Source organism: Heloderma suspectum, chromosome 2 (genome assembly GCF_057233095.1).
Source record: "Heloderma suspectum isolate Gila_16-S chromosome 2, 16-S_ref, whole genome shotgun sequence".
In the NCBI taxonomy this organism is placed as follows: domain Eukaryota; kingdom Metazoa; phylum Chordata; class Lepidosauria; order Squamata; family Helodermatidae; genus Heloderma; species Heloderma suspectum.
The window spans coordinates 83950866-83969787 of record NC_139459.1 but is presented as its reverse complement, the minus strand read 5'-3'; the positions used below and the strand labels follow the sequence as shown (position 1 = coordinate 83969787).

Genomic DNA, 18922 nt, shown 5'->3' with positions numbered 1-18922 from the left:
GATTTCCTGAAAGGTACTTCTACACGCAAATAAAAGCTGGGCAACCCAGTAAGTCATCCTCCTCCTGTGAACTAATGGAGGAAGCTGGCAACACCATTCTATTAGGATTTGGTATTACCAGCCTAGAAGTAAAAAAAACATGGATCTATTGTTGGGGAACATGCTTGCATGTGAAAATCTGTGCAAATGGTGTTTAACCAGCATAGGCAACTAGTGTAGAATTAAGGTCTGCAATTTGTACCAAAGCTTTGAAAAAGTGCCTACAGATCACCAGATTCTTTTATAAGCTATTTGCATGGATTTTGAGATCTGGGTGTTTCTACATGCATGTTACAATGAAACAAAGAACCTTAGCTAGGACTGAAGTAGAGTTAAACTACATTAACTTTAAATAAAACTGTCTTCTTAGTGGCAGTACAGATCAGTGTATTTGTTTTCCCTAAGGGAATGCACAAGTTCCAGTTTAGGTGCTAGAAATCCTAATTATACCTGCAGTGTGTGCATCACCTGTGTTCTAACTATATTTACTCAACTATATTTACAGCTAAACACTGGAGAATTTCTGGCAGGACTCCTATTCCTTTAACAACTGCTTGACAGGTAGAAGTTCAATAGTGGGATAATGAAACTTTAAAAGCTGTGGAAATGCATGATTTAGCCGAAATTAAGCACAATTTAATTCCCACTGATTTCAATGAGAGACTTTTAACATACTAATAGTACAATCCTATCATAAGTCCCCATTATTCTCTGGCTGATCTTACTCCTTGGAAAATGTGCACAGGATTAGAGCCTATCCCAATAAAATTAACTGAACTTACAAGTACGGTGGCCAGATGCAAAAGGGGGCATGGTTTCTGTACCTTTAATATTTATTTATTTTATTCATTAATTCATTGCATTGCTGCCAAATTTTATTTTTGATTTTTATTTTATGCTGTTTTAAACTTTTATATTGTATATCATCATGTTGTGTTTTATGGTTTTAACTGTTGTGAACCGCCCAGAGAACTTCCGTCTATTGGGTGGTATAGAAATGTAATAAATACATAGATAAATAAAAATCATTCATTCATTCAAGTTTATTTTTGAATCTCCTCTCTGATCAATGAGGCAATGTACAATTAAAAAGAATAAAAGAATAAATGGTCTGCAAATGAATGCCCCTGGTTGCTGCATTTTGCACCAGCTGCAGTTTCTGAATGCTTTTCAAAGGCAGCCTCATGGACATCATGTTACAGTAATCTAAACACGGGGTGATTAAGGTATGGGTCACTGTGACCAGATCCGCAGCCACCTGTCCATCCAGGAGCAGTGCTGGATCCGGAAGCAGCCCAAATTTCCATACCTGATCCATCAGGCAGAGTACAACCCCATCCAAAACAGGCTATACTTCTAATACCACCTTAGGTTGTCCTCTGACCAGCAGGATCACCATTTCATCTAGACTCGGCCTACTATACCTACTTCACTACACCCAGACACTGGTTCAGGAGTCCTACAGACTCATTGGCATCAGCTGAAAAGCATCAAAACGCATTTGGTTTAAGGGAAAAGTTAAAGCTTTACAAAACCACTCATACACTCAAAAAAGGTTTCCACTTTAACTTGTGTACCATGTGAGAAGAAAATATATTGTCCCATCTTATATATTGTGCTAGGTCACAAATTATGCTCCTTGTGCCCACACCTTCCCATGCGGTTTGTGGGGTGTCACTGAAGCAAAGGACAATTATAAAAGTATTGACCCCCTGCTTTCCTATACACTTTCTTTGGGGTGGGGGAGAATTTGGGTGGGAATTTCACATGCAGTAATGAGGTGTATGGGAAATAAGGTTAATAGAGGCAGGAGGTGATCAGCAAATTAGCAAGAGAAAGGGTCTTGAATTGGAGTCTGCGTTGGCAATCATGGGTACTGAAATCCCCTAGTGTACTGTAAGTTCTTTTTTCCAGCATGAGTTCTCATAGAGGAGGTGGGGGAAGGGTGGACAACAGGAATATACAGAAGACTTCTTTTTAAATAAATGAACGTATTTCAATGAAATTGCAGAAAATAGGAACAATATTTGTTCAGCAAAGAGCACATTTTAGCACTGATATTATTTGAATGGACTTACCACAGGCTGTTTGCAAAGGTAACGGCACAGTTCCCCAATGTACTGAACAACTGTCACGTTATACTTCCTGCAGTCATTCCAGAATTGACTAGCTGAAAATTTCTTCCTTAAAACACATGTTGCGCCTTGAAAAAAATGAAATCACACTTTCAGGATTTATGTTAATTATTCTGTATCAGGGCCATAGACAGATTCCAGTGGGTCCTCGGCACAGTGCTGCCAAAGGGCCCTCTAGCCCTCATGCCAAAACACCCCCCACTGCCAAAGCAGAGCCACCCACCTGCCTAAGCCCCCTGCCCACCCTCCACCTGCCTGCTCACCCAAGCTCCCCTGCCTGCCCCCATCCCCAAAATCACCAACCTGTGCCCGCCGCCCACCTGGTTCAGCTCATTGCTACTCAAATGTAAAGTTTTAAAAGGTTTTAATTTCTGTCCTCCTGGTATTTGGATGTAGGTTACACTGCTTATCTAACTGCCCCTGCTGTGCCCTTTTGTGTACAAGGAGCACATACCTGTACATATCAAAAGGTTATTAGTTGGAATCAAAGTGAAATCTCACCCCAAAATTCCATTTTTCAGATAATTTGTTTCCTTGGTTAACAGGAAATGATACTGCAGTATGAATGTTATTTGACAAAATATTATTTCATCTACTTTGGGTTTTTTTTTTCAGTACTACACCATGGGAAACAAAATATGTTTATCACATTATAATCTGGAGTTAGTACAACACCATCTAAAAGATTACCCTTCTGAAAGAGAACTGAAGGGAAAAAGACACAAAGATCTCCTGAAATGCCTGTATCATCAGCCCTAATGGGTGCCACATGTATTAGGTGGGGCAGGTGACAGCCTTCCCCAACCTGGTGCCTCCAGATGTTTTTGGACTTCAACTCTTATCAACCCCAAGTAGCATAGCCAATGGTCAGGAATGCTGGAAGTTGTAGTCCAGAACATCTGGAGGGAACTAGATTGAGGAAGATTGCCCTACAGACTCTTACATCTCCCCCTGTACATCAATTATAATTCTGTCTTGCTTAAAGAAATTACCTAGCTTGTCTAATTTGGGACCCCAGGAAAAGGACTGAATTGGATTTGAAATGTAACTTAAAACAGCTATCAGTAATATCTCAGTGCTATGATTGTTTTTTATAGTTGTTTGTTTTTTGTTTTGCTCATTCTAAGCATTTCAACATAGAATTTGACCATTAGGAAAACCTGTTCAGCTCCTTTTTAATGCACTTCCACATTTTAGACAGGCATTATTAAAGATTGTTTGTCTTACCCAATTCAATACATCCACTAATGCCAAGGAGAGAAGCTGCACTGTGGTAAAGAGGGAGAGTTATATAAATGATATCATCAGGACTTGCGCCAAATGCCCAGAGTCCAGAAGCTCCTTTAAGGACTTGCATATGACTGATAACCGCAGCCTTTGGTAAACCTGAAACAGAAAACACACACACTTCCAAAGTGGGTCAAATTGTTTAAATATCTAATACCAATAGCTAGCTTTTCACATCTTAGAATGAGAATGTCACCTATATGCCTGTTCTCAACCTGTGAAGTCACCGAGAAACACCATCAGTGTAGTAGTCTTATACTTTTTAGAAAAGTTTCCTTTTTATTACTAATAGGGTACAAAGTGAATGTATGGTGTATGTATGCTTTTTTTTAAAAAAGGCAAACAGCCTGCCTGAAGCACAAGGCAAGGGCAAGCTGAGTCAGCACTCAATTCACTGGGATATATATGTGGGAAGTCAGGCTGACATGGTGGCAGAGGGTCAGATTATGACGACCTTCTTTTCATATTATGGTGATCTTCATTCTAAGACAAGTGCAACATCTTTTTCTTAATAGGCATATGATCCATCCTATTGGCCAGGAAATTTCATGATAGCAATCAGTTACTTAAACTGAATACTCATTCTCTGTCTCTCTCTCTAAATCTCTTTGCTAGGGTTGCTACTTGGGCAGTTTTAAACTATGCTGAGTTTCTGTTAACAGGCAGGCTTTTAAGATGCCCAGTCTCAGGAAATTTTAAACCTGTATTAATTTAAATTAACCAACATGAACAAATAGAGGTTAAAGTCACATTCCAAGTTTTACATTCACCATTTCTGAGCTTTGCTGATGTTCTGGGTTCCAAAGATATATAAGTATTCAAAATATTCTCTTTGGGCAGAGGGGAGGAGGTGAAATAGTGTATGTGCCAACCAGAAAAATTCAGGTATGTCTACATTCCATTAATTTAGACACTTAACTGAAGATTTAAGTATTACTCCCATGATTCCAATAACACCTAAAAACAATTGGAATTGTGCACTACATTGAAACTGTGAATTAAAATTGATCAGGAAGTACTTCTAATCTATAGGTATGTTATATGATCAGAAAATGTACTGTTGTTATGCTACTATTGTTATGCTTTAAGTAAAATGAGAACTTTTCTGTAGTGCTTTATGTAAAACATTTGTATATAATAAGTGTAATACACTGGCCATCTGGAGAAACTGCAAAGGCTACTACTATCTAGGTTATGGAGTCAGAAAGCTCCAGTAGGCAACTGCCCTTAGAAGAAGTTATACCTTTCCGGCAAGCCAAATATTTGTCCAAGCAATACTCTCAGAAATCAGTGTACATTTATAGTGTATTATTACACTAGGTGAATCATGAAAAATAGAAAAACACAATGACCTCGTGCACACATAATAGCCAACTATGGGTTAAACAACCCATAGTCAGGCATGGCTGTGCTGCAGTGAGCAAGTGCATTGTCTCTCACACACTCATTGCCTCTGCTTTACATCCATTCCATGGAACAACCAAGGAATGCCCGTTCCTGGGTGGTGGTTGAGACATGCACACCTGGTACTCTGGGTTGTTTGGGGTTAAATAACCCAGAATTTTAACCCAAGAACAAACCATGGGTTCAAAGTTGTTTCAGAAAGTAGAAGCAGATGAGCAGGTGGAAGCCAGCTCATTCGCTCACACATGCTCACAATCAGCCCATAGTTTGTTAACCACAGGTTGTTTTATCGTATGAACCAGGCCAATGCCTTCTGCACAACTCAAATCTACATTACTTTAAAGAATATTGTACCTGTTGTTCCTGAGGTGAAAATGTAGAGGTGAGGGTCCTTTAGGTTATTAGAAATATGAAGATTAACTGGTACAGGATCATCAGGGACAAACTCCAGCTTGTCTAAAATGGTATCAACATGTGGCAAACTGGATTCTTTTGTCATCACCCAAATGCTAATATCTTCTTGGAGGCTAGGAAGAATTTCCTCTAAGGTCCCAATCATATCTTTAAAAAAGTAATATTACAACATATTAAATACACTGCTAGATTCAAGTGATACATTTTTGCAATTAAAACAGTCTTGTGGCATTTGTCATGAATGCTGTAGTTGCATCCTGCACTACAGATTTTGCATTGAGCAGGGGGTTGGACTAGATGACCTCCATGGTCATTTCCAACTCTATGATTCTACCCAGCAGTCTTTCTCCTACAAATGTACCTCCTCTGCATTCACATTACCTTAGCAAACACAGGTTTAGGAACACAGAGTGCACATTTGCAGAGTTAACATGTCATTTTGCTCTGACAAGTAAATCTGCAACAGGTAGAATAAACCGCTTGCTGGTCCATGCTTCCAGTCAATAACATGTACCAGAAGAATCATCAGTCTTTTCATAAGTGCATATGACTAGAAAGTGGAGAAATCCATCCACTTAATCACTCTTTAACTAATTTGCTTCTAAATGGGTTAGAGCACAATTTATTTACATGAGCCTGAATAATATTGTGGATGTGCCCTAAATCCCTTTACACTTAAGATACGAGCAATATCATGATGCCTGTTATAACCAGCATCAAGTAGAACATGGATCTCCTTGGTACTGAAGCACCTTGATTTTTTCATGAACACAAGTTAGAACACCTTCACCTGCCAAAATCAGTTTATGCATTCAGGTTTCAAGTGGGGAGGGGAGGTGTCACATGGTTGAATGCTCTCCCCATATTTAAAAACCTTCCTGCACATACAAACCCAGACTGTCAGGGAGCAGGCTTTATCCTGACCTTCTCCGTGCCCAGCTAAATTCTGTCTTCCCAGGACTTCTAATATGGAGAAGTATTCAAACATACAACCCCCTAACCTGCAGCCTCAAGTAGTGCAGTCCCCAGAAAAAGAAAAACAACAACAACAACAACTTCATCTCGATTTTCCAGAATGAATAAACTTTAGGACATGTTGGGGAGGAGGAATGAAGTGTCACATAGGAAAAAGGGAAAGCTGCAAAGACCGGGTCTGTACTGTACCTGCTCCCACCACCAGCATCTTGGGCCCACAACTACTGATGCAGTGCAGGAGGGACCTGGAGCGGATGTTGAAATTGAGGAAAGCCACCACGCAGCCCAGCTTGGCCAGTCCAAACCACACGTGAATGAAATCGGGCTCGTTGCTCATCAACAGAGCCACGGTGTCTCCCCTTTCCAGCGTCCCTTCCTTGAGGAAAAGCTGGGCTATCCTGTTACTCCTCCTGTCCACCGCCTGGTAGGTGTGGACCTCGCCTTCGTAGACGACAAAGGGCTTGTCGGGCTGCCTTTCCGCCAGCGTCACAAACCGGTCCAGCACGGTGCAAATCCTGCGCCGCAGCCGGTAGACCTCCACGGCCATCCCGTACTTCACCACTTTCAGCAAGAACTGCAAGTCCGCCCAGAAGTACGGGAAGAAGCGCTTCTGGAGGAGGTGCAGGCAGACGACGAGCCCAGCGGCCGCCCCCGTCACCCAAGAGGGCAACATTGGGGTCAGCTGGAGCAAACCGGCGCCGGTCACTGGGGCCACCCTTCCGCCGGCAAACAGCCGCCCCTTCGCCCCGCAACACGCGCGCGCGCGGAAGGGGTGGGGGCGCCTCTCCTCCTGAGGTAAAAGAAAAGCCAGTCAAGACAAGCTCCGCGGAAGCATCTTAGAGGAGGGCCGGAATTTGCAGCGCGAAGCGGGGCAACAGGTGGAAGAGTCCAGAGGCACCGCCACGCCCGGGGAAACGACGACGAGTCTCCAGTGGGAAGGAGCGCAGGACTTGGCGGCAGCCTACCTGCAGCTGGCCTCCAAAGACGCAGCGGCCTCTTTCCCTCCGCCGGGCAGAGCGCCTGTTCTGCAGCTCCTGGGGGGCGGGGGGGGGGGAATAAATACCGACCCAGGAGTAGCTTCGCCAGACAATAGCTGACTAGAGCCTCTGCCGAGACGACGATGGCGCGAAGAAAGGGGCATGGGCGCGCGCCGGCGCTTCAGGCCTTGCTGCCCGCCGGCCCGGCCTCCGCCCCTTGCCCAGGGCGCTCAGGCTTAGCCCTGGTGCCCCAGCAAAGTCCGCCCGCCCCAACTAGCCTTGGAAGAGCTTCGTAGCTCATGGGACGTACCGTACAACCCTTGGCTGGGGGCAGCCCTGGGAAGTCAGAGCAGCTTGGGATGGGGATGGGCAGCAGCGCAGCCCCCGGTAAGGCATGTGCTTTCCCTGTTGTGTAATCCCTTGAGAGCTGCCAGATGGCCTTTGTTTTAACTTTTCGGCAAATGGCCTGGATTTCAGGACCCCACAGCTTCAAAGAACATTTTCACACATGGGCTTCAATTCGCTTTGGCTTTTGCCACTAGAGCTAGCTCCAGGCCCTGGGGGTCCCTCAGTGACAACATGCTTGGGGGGGGGGGGGGGTTATATTCTTTGCTCTCTAGTCAACCCGGTCCTACCCATTGTACAGCCAAAAGAGAGAGGTATACGTTATAAGAACAGTAACCTGAACTTGTTTTTTCCCCCTCTTCCCTCTCCTTATTCCTTCTGTGTCATGTCTTAAATTTAGATTGTAAGCCTGAGGGCAGGACTATCGTGCTATTTGTCTTTCTAAGCGACTCTGGGAGCCTTTGGGGCTAAATGGGGAGGGTTTTAAAAAAATACTCAAATATTAAGTGTGCAGAGATGGTAGATCACATTCTCTCTCGCGCGCTCTCTCTCTCTCTCTCTCTGGGCAGTATAGTGGAGAGAACTGGACTCGAAAAAGTGTGCAAGCTGCAACCTCAGCCTACTTACTGGCCTTCTCTGGGTGGCACAGCAGGGAATATTGGGCCCAATTCCCGTCTCTGCAATGAATGCCTAGAGTGAGGGGGCATAAGTGGCCAGATGTGGGACCTCATGCAAGGAGCAACCACTCTGTCCTCTTGCGTGCTCAACTGCAGTGCTGGCACCAGGTATTTGATGGCCCTTGGGCAAGACACCCTCACTGGGCCCCCTCCCTCAGTGAGTCTGCCTTCTCACCGCCATTGTCACCAGCTACTGTTGCTCCTCGTCCTCTTTCTCATCATTACTACTGCTTGAGTAACAAGAGCCATGCAGGGTTCATCTAGTCCAGCATTCTGTTCACATAGTAGCCAACCAGCTGTCGACCAGAAAACCACAAGTAGAACATGAGTGCAACAGCCCATGTTCCCTAGCAACTGGTGTTCATAGGCATACCGCCTCAGGTACTGGAGGCAGCACATAGCCATCAAGACTAGTAGCCATTGATAGACCTCTCCTCCAGAAATTTGTCTAACCCCCTTTTAAAGCCATCCAAATTGGTGGCCATCATAGAATAGTAGGGTTGGAAGGGGCCTATAAGACCATTGGGTCCAACCCCCTGCTCAAAGCACCCCTGACAAATGGCTGTCCAGCCTCGTCTTGAATGCCTCCAGTGTGGGAGAGCCCACTACCTCTCTAGGTAATTGGTTCCATTGTCGTATTGCTCTAACAGTCAGGAAGTTTTTCCTGATGTTCAGCGAGAATCTGGCTTCCTGTAACTTGAGCCCATTATTCCGTATCCTGCACTCTGGGGTGATCGAGAATTGATCCTGGCCTTCCTCTCTGTGACAACCTTTCAAGTACTTGAAGAGTGCTATCCTATCTCCCCTCAGTCTTCTCTTCTCAAGGCTAAACATGCCCAGTTCTTTTAGTCTGTCCTCATAGGGCTTTTTTTCTAGTCCCCTGATCATCGTTGTTGCCCTCCTCTGAACCCTCTTCAGTTTGTCTGCATCCTTCTTAAAGTGTGGTGCCCAGAACTGCACATAGTACTCCAGATGAGGCCTAACCAGTGCTGAGTAGAGGGGGACTAGTACTTTATGTGATTTGGAAGCTTTGTTGTTGTTTATTTGGTCAGTCACTTCCAACTTTTCATGACTTCATGGACCAGCCCACGCCAGAGCTTCCTGTCAGCTGTCGCCATCCCCAGCTCCCCCAAGGTCGAGTCCGTCTCCAATAAAACAGGAGAATATCATCCATCCATCTTGCCCTTGGTCGGCCCCTCTTCCTTTGGCCTTCCACTTTCCCTAGCATCAGCATCTTCTTCAGGGTATCCTGTCTTCTCATTATGTGGCCAAAGTACTTCAGTTTTGCCTTTAATATCATTCCCTCAAGTGAGCAGTCTGGCTTTATTTCCTGGAGGATGGACTGGTTTGATCTTCTTGCAGTCCAAGGCACTCTCAGAATTTTCCTCCAGCACCACAGTTCAAAAGCATCTATCTTCCTTCACTCAGCCTTCCTTATGGTTCAGCCCTCTCGTAGCCATAGGTTACTATGGGGAATACCATTGCTTGAACTATGCAGACCTTTGTTGTCAGTGTGATGTCTCTGCTCTTCACTATTTTATCAAGATTTGTCATTGCTGTCCTCCCAAGAAGTAAACATCTTCTGATTTCCTGGCTGCAATCAGCGTCTGCAGTAATCTTTGCACCTAGAAAGACAAAGTCTGTCACTGCCTCCATGGTTTCTCCCTCTATTTGCCAGTTATCAATCAAACTGGTTGCCATAATCTTGGTTTTTTTGAGGTTTAACTGCAACCCAGCTTTTACACTTTCTTCTTTCACCTTCGTCATGAGGTTCCTCAGCTCCTCCTCGCTTTCAGCTATCAAAGTGGTATCATCTGCATATCTGAGATTGTTAATGTTTCTTCCAGCGATTTTAACTCCAGCCTTGGCTTCATCAAGCCCAGCACGTCGCATGATGTGTTCTGCGTACAGATTGAATAGGTAGGGTGAGAGTATACAACCCTGCCATACTCCTTTCCCAATCTTAAACCAGTCCGTTGTTCCATGGTCTGTTCTTACCGTTGCTACTTGGTCGTTATACAGATTCCTCAGGAGGCAGACAAGATGACTTGGTATCCCCATACCCCCAAGAACTTGCCACAATTTGTTATGATCTACACAGTCAAAGGCTTTAGAATAGTAAATAAAACAGAAATAGATGTTTTTCTGAAACTCCCTGGCTTTCTCCATTATCCAGCGGATATTGGCAATTTGGTCTCTAGTTTCTCTGCCTTTTCTAAACCCAGCTTGTACATCTGGCAATTCTTGTTCCATGAATCGCTGGAGTCTACCTTGCAAGATCTTGAGCATTACCTTACTGGCATGTGAAATAAGTGCCACTGTTCGATAGTTTGAACATTCTTTGGTGCTTCCCTTTTTTTGGTATGGGGATATAAGTTGATTTTTTCCAATCTGTTGGCCATTCTTGTGTTTTCCAAATTTGCTGGCATATGGCATGCATCACCTTGACAGCATCATCTTGCAAGATTTTAAACAGTTCAGCTGGGATACCGTCATCTCCTGCTGCCTTGTTATTAGCAATGCTTCTTAAGGCCCATTCAACCTCACTCTTCAGGATGTTTGGCTCCAGCTCACTGACCACACCATCAAATCTATCCCCGATATTATTATCCTTCCGATACAGATCTTCTGTATATTCTTGCCACCTTTTCTTGATCTCTTCTGCTTCTGTTAGGTCCTTGCCATCTTTATTTTTGATCATACCCATTTTTGCCTGGAATTTACCTCCGATGTTTCTAATTTTCTGGAAGAGGTCTCTTGTCCTTCCTATTCTATTATCTTCTTCCGCTTCTGCACATTGCTTGTTTAAAAATAATTCCTTATCTCTTCTGGCTAACCTCTGGAATGTTGCATTTAATTGGGCATATCTCCCCCGATCACTGTTGCCTTTTGCTTTCCTTCTTTCTTGGGCTGCTTCCAGTGTCTCAGCAGACAGCCATCTTGCCTTCTTGGTTTTCTTTCTCTTTGGGACGTTTTTTGTTGCCGCCTCCTGAACAATGTTGCGAACGTCTGTCCATAGTTCTTCCAGGACCCTATCTACTAAACCTAGTCCCTTAAATCTATTCTTCACCTCCACTGCATATTCATGAGGAATATTAGTGGGCTCATATCTAACTGATCTGTGGGTCTTCCCTATTCTCTTTAGTCTGATTCTAAATTGTGCAATAAGAAGTTCATGATCTGAACTACAATCAGCTCCAGGTCTTGTTTTTACCAACTGCATAGATGTCCGCCACCTTTGGCTACAAAGGATGTAGTCAATCTGATTTCGGTGTCGACTGTCTGGTGACGTCCGTGTATAAAGTTGTCTCTTAGCTTGTTGGAAGAGAGTGTTTGTTATGCACAGTGAGTTGTCTTGGCAAAATTCTATCAGTCTATGTCCTGCTTCATTTTGTTCTCCCAGACCATGCTTGCCTGTAATTCTAGGTGTCGTTTGACTACCCACCTTAGCATTCCAGTCTCCGGTAATGAAAATAACATCTTTTTTTGGCGTACTGTCCAGTAGGTGCTGCAGATCCTCATAGAACTGCTCTACTTCTTTTTCTTCAGCATCTGTGGCTGGGGCGTATATTTGGATCACTGTGATGTTAAATGGCTTACCCTGAATTCGAATTGAGATCATTCTGTCATTTTTTGGATTGTATCCAAGCACTGCTTTAGCCACTTGATTATTAATTATGAAGGCTACTCCATTTCTTCTGTGGTCCTCTTGTCCACAGTAGTAGATCTGGTGGTCATTTGATGTGAAGTGGCCCATTCCAGTCCATTTCAGTTCACTGACACCCAAAATGTGTATATTTAATCTTGACATCTCCCCAGTAACCACATCCAATTTGCCCTGGCTCATAGATCTTACATTCCAGGTTCCTATGGTGTGTTGATCTTTAGAACATCGGATTCGTCGTTCACCACCAGCATCATCAGCTGCTAGCCGTCCTTTTGGTTTTTAGCTAGCTGTGTCTTCACATCTGGGGCTAGTTGAACTTATCCTCTGTTCCTTCCCAGTAGCATTTTGACCATCTTCCAACCTGGGAGTCCCATCTTCCGATGGTATACCAACATATCTCTGGTTGTACTGATCCATTTAGTTTTCATGGCAAGAATACTGGGGTGGGTTGCCGTTTCCTTCCCCAGGGATCATATTTAGTCTGACCTCTCTGCCATGACCTTCCCGTCTTGGGTGTTTCTTCACGGTTTAGCTCATGATGACATTGAGGTGCTCAAGCTCCAGCACCATGACAAGGTAACAATCTCCTTTGCTGAAGGATTTGAAAACTATACTTCTATTAATGCAGCCCAAAAGAGCATTTGCCTTTTTTGCAACGACATCACATTCTTGGCTCATATTCAGCTTGTGATCTACAACAATTCCAACATCCTCACTTGTAGTTGAACCAAGTAGCCCCCATCTTGTAACTGTACATTTGGTTTCTTTTTCCTAGGTGTAGAACTTGGCATTTATCCCTATTAAATTTCATTCTGTTGTTTTCTGCTCAGCGCTCCAGCCTATAAAGAGCACTTTGAATTCTGTTTCTTTCGTCCAAGGTATTAGCTACCCCACCCAATTTGATAAGCGTTCCTTGCACCTCCTCCTCCAAGTCATTAATAAACATGTTGAAGAGCAGTGGGTCCAGGACTGAGCCCTGCGGTACCCTGCTCATTACCTCTCCCCAGTTTGAGATGATCCCATTGATAAGCACTCTTTGAATCCAATCCTGTAGCCAACTTTGGATCCACCTGATAGTTGTTTCATCTAGCCCACTTTGAGCTAGTTTGCTCATCAGGATATCATGGGGCTTTTTGTTGAAAGCTTTGCTGAAGTAGAGGTATATTATGTCCACAGCATTCCAGATAGCCTTATAGGCCCCTTCCAACCCTACTATTCTATGATACTATTCTATGATCACTACATCTTGTGCTAGTGAATTCCATTAACTATGTGCTATGTGAAGAAGTACTTCCTTTTATCTGTCCTGAATCTCCCACCAATCAGCTTTATGGGATGACCTTGGGTTCTAGTATTATGTGTGAGAGAGAAAAAAGTCTTCCTATCCACATTCTCCACACCATGCATAATTGTGTACACCTCTATCATGTCTCGCCTTACCCTCCTTTTTCCCCAAGTTAAGTAATCCTAGCTGTTGTAACCTTCTCTCATAGGGGAGATGCTCCAGCCCCTTGATCATTTTGGTTGCCCTTTTCTCTACTTTTTCCAGCTTCACAATATCCTTTTTAAGGTGTGCTGTATACAGTATTCCAAGTGTGGTCACACCATAGATTGCAGTATGATATTAGCAGTTTTATTCTCAATTCGTTTTCTAATTATGCCTAACATGGAGTTTGCTTTTTTTACAGCAGCTGTACACTGGGTTGACATTTTCATCGAGCTGTCCACCACAACCCCAATATCTCTTTCTTGGTCAGTCACCACTAGCTCAGTTCCCATCAGGTCATACTTGAAGGTGGGATTTTTTGCCCCAACATGCATCACTTTACACTTGCTTACACTGAACCACATTTGCCATTTGGATGTCCATTCTCCCAGTTTGGAGATATCCTTTTGGAGCTCCTCACAATCCCTTTTTGTTTTAACCATCCTAAATAATGCGGTATCATCTGCAAACTTGGGCTGTGTTTCCACCAGTGATGTACTCCAACCTGGCTGTAAGGTGACCATTCAGCACCAGCCCTGCATTTTAATGCGGAAAAACCACTTCTACTGAGACTGGTTATAGTCTGACTTTTCTAGCTTGCTTCAGCTCCATTACTGATCTGTTTCCACAACCACACTTGGTTGGTATCATTGTCCTGCCCATGGGGTGTGTAGCCCGGCCTTTGTGGGTGTGTCGCTCAGACCTCAGTGACCCAACCCTTTCCCTCCCTGTTTTCTGGAAGTTTCATTGCTGTTTTGGAGCAGGATGCTGAGGGACCAACTTTTAAAACATCATTGAAAATAAGCACCAGACCACAGCCCATGACCCCAGTCAAAAGGTGTTTCTCCCATTGTGCTGAATGAGGCTTGCCCTCTCAGTGACCACAGAAGTAACAGAGAAGCCCCTCAACTGACATAGCACATATCAAAGCCCAATTCCTTAAATGCGATTAAGTGCAATCTCAAGGCTCCAGTCCATTGCCTTAGGATGTAACTCCTTCACAGCTTCTATACAGAGACCCTGTGCATTAAAATGGGGACTGGTTTCAGTCTCTTTCCCACAACAAACCCATTAGTGTCTTCTCAAAAGTAACTCCCATTGCGGTCAATGAGGCTTGCCTTTGAATGCCCGCATCAGAACTTACAGAGATTCCCCCTCAATTGAAATGAAGTATTTTAATGGTTGCTTAATTGCAAGCCTTAAGTGCGATTAAGCAACCAAGCAGGATTACCTGGCTCCGATGAATTGCCTTAGGAAGAAAGTACTTCACAGCTTCATTATAGATATCCTGCGGGTTACAATGGGGGCTGGTTTCTGTCTTTACTGCTCTGTTTCCCCCAACAAACCCATTACTGTCTCTCAGAAGTAACTCCTATTGTGGTCACTGAGGTCCTCTGGGTTAAAATGGGGGCTGGTTTCCCTCTTTGTGTTCTCCCCCCTTTCCCAGCACAAGCATATGTGTGTCTACTTGGAAGTAACTCCCATTGTGCTCAATGAGGCTTGCTCCTGAAATGCAGGTGCATCTGGACTTTCAGGAGAAAGGGGGGAAGCCTCTTTTCATAGCAAAGTAATTCCTTTTTAAAAATCTGCATAATTTTTAATTTTAATTACTCCTCCATTAGCTTCTCCTTCTGTTGTCCTGGACACATGGCCAAGGAGGCGGAAACACTGATGAGGTAATCAGACCCAACCCAGACTCCACTCAGACTCCACCCAGCCATCAAGAAAATAATTCGATTAGAGCTCAGTGGAAACAGCACAGACCTCAGGCTGTAGTGATGATAAGCCAGGTCTTTAAGGGCTGTGGAAATAAGAAAAGGAGAAGATGCTATTGGGGAAACATCACAACAAAGTTGCAAACAAAGTGAAGCCAATAATGTGGAAACATGCCCTTGGCCACTTCACTGCTCACTCCTAAGTTGAAAAGCATTGGTCCCAATACAGATCCCTGTGGGACCCCACTATTTACTTCCCTCCACTGCGAGAATTTACCATTTATTCCTACTCTCTGCCTTCTGTTTTTTAACTAGTTACTGCTCCATAAGAGGACCTGTCCTCTTATTCCATGACTACTAAGTTTGCTCAGGAGTCTTTGGTGAGGGACTTCGTAAAAAGCCTTTTGGAAGTCCAAGTAAACAATGTCTACTGGATCACCCCTGTCTACATGTCTATTGACACTCAAAGAAATCTAAAAGGTTAGTGAGTCCAGACTTGCCTTTGCAGAAGCTGTGTTGATTCTTTTTCAGCCGAGCTTGTCCTTCTACATGATTCGGTCCACATGTCATCAACAACCCACTGTTAACAAATCGTGGGTTGTTGGGGATGCAGCAAGAGTGAGCTTGCATGTTGGTTCCTGGACACCTGCCCACTTCTGTTGCGATAAACAACCTAGGGCCCTGGGAGGCTTTATGTGGGGCTTCTTCACACGGAGCTTTTATCCTGCTATTGAGATGATCACTGGGGATGTACGAATCCCTTACCTTGTTCCGGTGGCGGCGTCCGCTGGAGGGGGGAGGCGCTCTGTCCCCCCCCGGAATCTTCGACGGGGGGGCGATCTGGTCCTCCCCCCTGGAATCCTCGACAGCCAGCTCTGCTCCGCGGCGGAGCAGCCGGCCAGCCCAGGCCAGGGCCGTCCGCAGCCAGATTTCCGGCCACGGACTGGCTGCTGGGTAAAAAAAAAAAGCGTACGCAAATGGCGGCGGCTGCGGCTGCTGCCATTTGCGTTCCTTATTTTTCACCATCTTAGTCTATGTAAATATTTACGTAGATTATTATGGCAAAAATAAAGGGGAACGCAAATAGCGTAGTGGGCGCTATTTGTGTCCCTTTTTGATTCGCCGTTTTAGCTAAGGTAAATATTTACGTAGACTAAGACAGCGAAAAATAAGGAGCACAAATGGCGGCGGCCATAGCTGGCGCCATTTGCATACGCCTTTTTTTTTTTTTTTTTACTGGGACGTGATAGGCTACGTAAGTCTTTACGTAGCCTATCACGTCTCTGTAAAAAAAAAAAAAAAAAACCCAAACGACAAGATTGCAAATGGTGGCAGTGGCAGCCGGTCAGAAGACCAGCCGCCGTTGCCCGGAACACCAGCCCCAGGTAAGTCTCATCCTGGAGGGGGGATCTGTGGGGGGGGGGTGGCAGGCCGTTCCACCACGGATTTTGGGGGGGCCAAATGCACTGGCATTCGGCCTCACCGAGATCTGTGGCAGAATTCTCTGACATCCCTAATGATCACTTACAGAAGTTTGCAGGTCCTTTTCATGATATCAACCTCCAGGGCACATCCAGAAGTGTTTCCTGGTTATTCTATCTCAAAAGATCTGGAAATAATGAACTAAGTCGGGATGTTGTGCTATTAAAATAGCCACTAGATGGCATAGTTTCACTGAGTTCTATGGAACCTTGAAAATTAAAAGCTTCCCCTCTCAGCAATCACGTGGTCGCCTCTGTAAATGTGGAAAAGCTCCACAATGGGAGGACTGTGGGTTTTTTCTTTAGTGTAAAGGCAGCCGTGATGTCCGGAACTCTGGGTTGTTGGGGGATGAACAACCCACAGTTTAACCATGGTTTGTTAACTGGTTTGTTGGCAACATGCAGACTGGGTCTATGTGACAATGCCTCTCTAATGATGCAGAGGAAGGGGGGCTGACCACATGCAGTTTACCTTTCAACAACCAGATATCTGTCCATTGCATGATGTCTTGCTTTCTCCATCATCATTACCTAACAAAAATCCATTTTAGAACCTTTCGTTTCATTACATTTAAGAGAAAGAATGGGGTGCAAAAGAGTACATGCATAACATTCCTTAACTTGGAATATTCACCTTCCTGTTTTACTCACAGACTTAAAGAACAGTGAATGTATGGATGGATACTCCACCCATCCTCCTGACAACAGAATGAAGTGAGGTTGCATTTTCCATTAATAATTGTGAATAAACTCTGTGTTGGCTAGAATATCCATTCAATTTTAAAATGGCTCACTTTCAGCCTGGATAACTTTAAAAAGTAATGCATTCCAGGCCAAACTGTTCTCTGCATAAGTTGTGAAACTGCCTTACTCCCCCATCCCCCCACCCTCCACATGTTTTTGCTGATGTGGATGCCACTGTTGCATCAGAATAGTGTAACATGAGAACAGAAACGTGCGCACGCGCGCACACAGCACCAACACAATTGTCACAAAGATCTCACTTTGGGACAGATTATTTATGTATTTATTTAAAGTATTTTTATCCCACCTTTATCCCACTATGATATCAGGCACTATATGAGAGGCATAAAAAACAACAACTAAACCTGGCACAGTGCAATAGTACTATATTTTGAAAATTCAGATTTCGCAGATCTATCCATGGGTGAGGATCATCATGTTGCTATATCTCATTTTTCCAGTTGGATGTGCGAACTGACCATAAGTTCCAAAATTGTCAATAATTCTGTACATGAGCCTTCCAGTTATGGTTATTATTTTTTTCAAGAAGAAATGAAAAGTAACTGTGTGAGAGAGAGAGAGCTTCATTGAGTCAAAAGGGAGCTTCATTGAGTAAAAAGGGAGCAGCTTAAGGTAATGGAGTGGAACTGAAACAACAACAGCTGATTCACCCGAAACCTCTTACATATCCAAGGCTGGACCCCCTCGGCGACATTTACCCAGATTGCTGTTTAATCCTGTTGAGTCTGATGACCTATGTGATTTTGTTTATGAACATCCATGATCCTCTGACTATCCTTATCATAAAGTCCTCATTTGTCCAATGGAGAGGCTGATGTACTGAGTATTAAGTCTGTTCCAATGTGAGATTTTATAAGAACTAGCTCTTGAAATTCTGAGATACTGTTTATTGTGGCCAGGTTTTGTTGTTTTAAATTGTTGCTCACAACCTTGATGGCTTTTTAGCAGATATGGCAGTATATAAATGTAAGTAAGTAATTAAATACTATATAATGTTAAGCATGCCTCAATTCTTCAAGTGGCCAGACGTTTCAAGGGTGCAGTGCTTATCTGGGTTGGTCTTCATGGAAAGAAGAGGATCACTGGTGGCTTACTGGCATTTTGTATTATTTGCATTTATTGTCAAATACACAGGTTGAACATAGGTGATGGCACAATATTAACCACTCTGACAGATGTCCCAAAGTTCACTGTTCTCCTGTCAGATTTTTAGGACAACAGACAACATCTCCACAGCACTCCCCAAAACCTCAGTCCCCTGGTCCATTTGTCAGTCTGAATCAAACTACAAGTTCGTTGGTTTGTTTATATTGTTATGTGGCTCACGCCCTCTCCCTGGATAGTGGTGGGAGAGAATAAGGATGAGTCATCTCTACTCATGGTTTGTGCCTGATACACATCATCTGAATACTACAGGATATCAATTGCCTTTCCTCAGCATTTAAGAGGTATTGCCTCAGGGCAACCCACATTAATAGTTCTCCTCACAGAACTCTGATATGAAACCCATAACAATACGATTATGTTTGGAAAAGACCAATGTAAGGGTAATAAA

General features: G+C 43.9%; 1 protein-coding gene across 2 annotated transcripts in view; it reads right to left on the bottom strand.

Annotated features, from left to right (window-relative positions):
- Nucleotides 1–6981, bottom strand: part of SLC27A6 (solute carrier family 27 member 6) — a 46107-nt gene extending 39126 nt beyond the window's left edge. For both annotated transcript variants that reach the window (XM_084833997.1, XM_084833998.1), the window contains exons 1-4: nucleotides 6444–6981; nucleotides 5220–5426; nucleotides 3402–3560; nucleotides 2118–2242 (exon numbers count right to left, since the gene is read on the bottom strand). In XM_084833997.1, the coding sequence (XP_084690123.1) occupies nucleotides 2118–2242; nucleotides 3402–3560; nucleotides 5220–5426; nucleotides 6444–6927 (975 nt within the window). In that variant the 5' untranslated portion in view covers nucleotides 6928–6981. The remainder of the gene's footprint in view (nucleotides 1–2117; nucleotides 2243–3401; nucleotides 3561–5219; nucleotides 5427–6443) is intronic.
- Nucleotides 6982–18922: the final 11941 nt, after the last annotated feature.